We start from the raw sequence: 2,974 nt of genomic DNA on the forward strand, positions 1-2,974 counted from the left end.
TTTTCTTTGCCATGTGACGCTGCCCAACGATTAATATAAGAACATCTCTGGGCACTAAAAGACAGCAAAATGCCAACAATGGTGGTAAAGGAGTATTGTGAGTCTGTTCCGCAACAGGTAGAGTAGTTTCTCTTCTTCTCTGGTCACAAAGAACTTCTCACCCAGTACTGCTAGCCATTGTGAAGCCAACCAACTGACACTAACTTCCAGTGCTGTACTAGTGCTGTATGCAATATAACGGAACAGGCGGTGCTTTTGATGCGCCCACGTAGTATACTACCGTGTAGGGGTTATATTTCACTGGAAATAAATTTCGCGAATTTCGCGTTTTCATTAAATTCGCAAAATTAAATTCCACAAAAGAGGTGTGGCACACTAGGAAAAATGGCTGCAGAAGGTAGGATTCGCGAAAATTTATACCAACAAATGGCAAATCTTGACAAATTTGCGAAATTTTATACCAACAAAATAAAACCCCTATACAGTATAAAGTTAGTGAATGCACAGTATGAACTCATTATAGAAATAGGAAAATTAGTACATGATGATAGCAGAGCAATTATGCTAAGCTGCCATTCAATAAGTGTAGGTTTCTGCTATGTGTGGACATTCTAAAATAAGGACACCTCTATAATGAGGACAGGTAGTATCAGTCCCAATACAATAGTAATGTGTATTAATGAACCTCTGAAATAAGGACAGGTTCATAATCATTTTTATTGGGTCCCAAGGTGTCCAGAATAGACAGGATTGACTGTACTGCATCATATACTCTGATATGAAAGCTAAAATAAAGAGCTTTTTATTTGTCTATAAAACCTAACCAGAACATGTTGCTGCACTTTGTAGGCATGCAATAGTTATAGTGTTTACTCTTTCAACTTAGGTAAACATACTACACAATATTACAGCAGTACTACATTATCAAAACAGTCACATGATATACTAATATTTACCTCAACATTGTGTGAAGGAATAGTGGGATGATTGTCGGGCAGAAACTAGATAATGGAAGAGAGTAATGTCAGCAATTGAATAACAATGTTAACATCATGTTAGGAGAAAAGTTCATTGAATACAATCTATAATTAAATTAATAATTAGATTACCTTACTCCTAGTAACATGATAGGGATTCTCCTCATTTATCAATCTACTACTAGTCAATAGTAAAGGTGATGTGTTGTTAGGACCTTCATTTCTTAACTCATGAACATCTTGATATCGATTGGTCTCAGCTTGTGGTTGTTGAATAGTAGCAAATTCTAAAGCAGCACTATTAAAATTTTAAAATTATATTAAACATTTACCAGAACGTATCAATACTCCTTTCATCTTTTTCCTCTTATTGACAATGATCACAGCACATACTACTAATATGATCAATATCAACAGTACACTACCACTGACTGTACCAGCCACAATAGGTACAATAATGTTATTATCATTCATTGTCTTGCCTATAATAATAAAGAACACATAACATAACTGTATGCATGAGTGTGTGCTAATACTTGTTGATGAAGTGGTTCCAGTTACATTAATACTAGTTGTCGTAGGACTAACAGTATTACTGACAGTAGACTGAGCAGGAGAAGCAGTACCTAATGAAGAGAAATATAATGAATTATTTCATTTATGTCATATTATATTTACTTTCACTCATAATACTAGAAGAGGAAAAAGTAGAAGGTATCACTTTAACAATCTCAACCAGTGTAGTATCTTGAACAGCAGGTCCATATAATGATCCTTTGACAATATCATAAACATATACATCATAAACTCCACTGGCTGATACTGTTACTATTGTACTGCCTGGTCCAGTTATAGTAAATGATTCAACTATTTCTTGATTAGTATCATTAAATATCACATGACATCCATCAGCAGTTGATCCTGATACAAACACACACTGTACACTAACTGACCCATCGGTATGTGGAGAACTGATGATAATATCTCGTGTATGGAATGTAGCTATTAATAAATAAAGTGTAATTAAATCAATGTTAATTATTAAAATCTTTCTTAGTAAAATTCTTACATATTGAAGCGTCGTAAGTTGCTTTGGTCTTTCCTCTAAGATTCTTAACAACAGCAGTTAGTTCATAATGTCTGAAAGGTGATAACTTGAATTCAATTATATGATCAGTTTCACTAATAATATCAGTAACTTCAGTGCTTCCATCCATTAGTGAAACAAGGCATTTTGATAGAGGACAACCAAGCTGTAAAGTATACAAAAATTATTAAAAATTATAATAAATAAAATAATTACTTCAAAAGAAATAGAAGGTATCAATGGCTGTGTGCCATATTCAGCAATTGAAAAGTCTAAAAACAATGATATCAATATCTATTTATATTTTCTTATATAATGTACTTACTTCCACTATTACTATCAATATCAGTTGATGTATATTGAGCCAGTATTACTGTTACACTGATATTAAATGTATCACATTTTGTGACATTAACAACTTTAATCTTTCTATTGGCAATAGTTTCATCCAGTATAATATCTCCATCTTCTTCATCAGTAACTAATACTTGATAGCTAACGGATGATCCAAAAGAAACATCATCAGAGTAGTAAACAGGACGTGACCATGTTATGAGCAATGAATTATTTGAAGTAAAATCATACTGGAGATCCTCAACTGATGATACACCTATAGTAAGCATTACGCTGTAAGAACATTAACTATAATAATGACATAACAAACCTCTGATGGTTAGGTTACAGTTTGATATGACACGATCAAAAGGATTAAAAGTAATAACTTCACATCCAATTCCCAGTCCATCATTATCAGGTATAGAATTAACAGTCAGTACTGATGAGAAGTTAGTATTATTAACAGTGGTAGTGACTATTATTTCTCTTTCTTGTTCAATGGAGTCGGTTAATGGAGCACTTTGAATCCACCAATTCACTCTGTCTCCATTTCCCTCACAATTAAATGTTGCTG

General features: G+C 33.3%; 1 protein-coding gene across 1 annotated transcript in view; it reads right to left on the reverse strand.

Annotated features, from left to right (window-relative positions):
- Nucleotides 1–804: 804 nt before the first annotated feature.
- LOC109590289 (uncharacterized) overlaps nt 805–2,974 on the reverse strand; it is a 4,388-nt gene continuing 2,218 nt past the window's right edge. Inside the window, exons 2-10 of the mRNA XM_020006210.1 lie at nt 2,729–2,971; nt 2,390–2,674; nt 2,281–2,336; nt 2,047–2,230; nt 1,656–1,979; nt 1,514–1,603; nt 1,310–1,459; nt 1,110–1,264; nt 805–1,001 (exon numbers count right to left, since the gene is read on the reverse strand). Coding sequence (XP_019861769.1) covers nt 906–1,001; nt 1,110–1,264; nt 1,310–1,459; nt 1,514–1,603; nt 1,656–1,979; nt 2,047–2,230; nt 2,281–2,336; nt 2,390–2,674; nt 2,729–2,971 — 1,583 coding nt within the window. The 3' untranslated portion in view covers nt 805–905. The remainder of the gene's footprint in view (nt 1,002–1,109; nt 1,265–1,309; nt 1,460–1,513; nt 1,604–1,655; nt 1,980–2,046; nt 2,231–2,280; nt 2,337–2,389; nt 2,675–2,728; nt 2,972–2,974) is intronic.

Source organism: Amphimedon queenslandica, unplaced genomic scaffold (genome assembly GCF_000090795.2).
Source record: "Amphimedon queenslandica unplaced genomic scaffold, v1.1 AMPQUscaffold_10247, whole genome shotgun sequence".
Lineage (NCBI taxonomy): Eukaryota > Metazoa > Porifera > Demospongiae > Haplosclerida > Niphatidae > Amphimedon > Amphimedon queenslandica.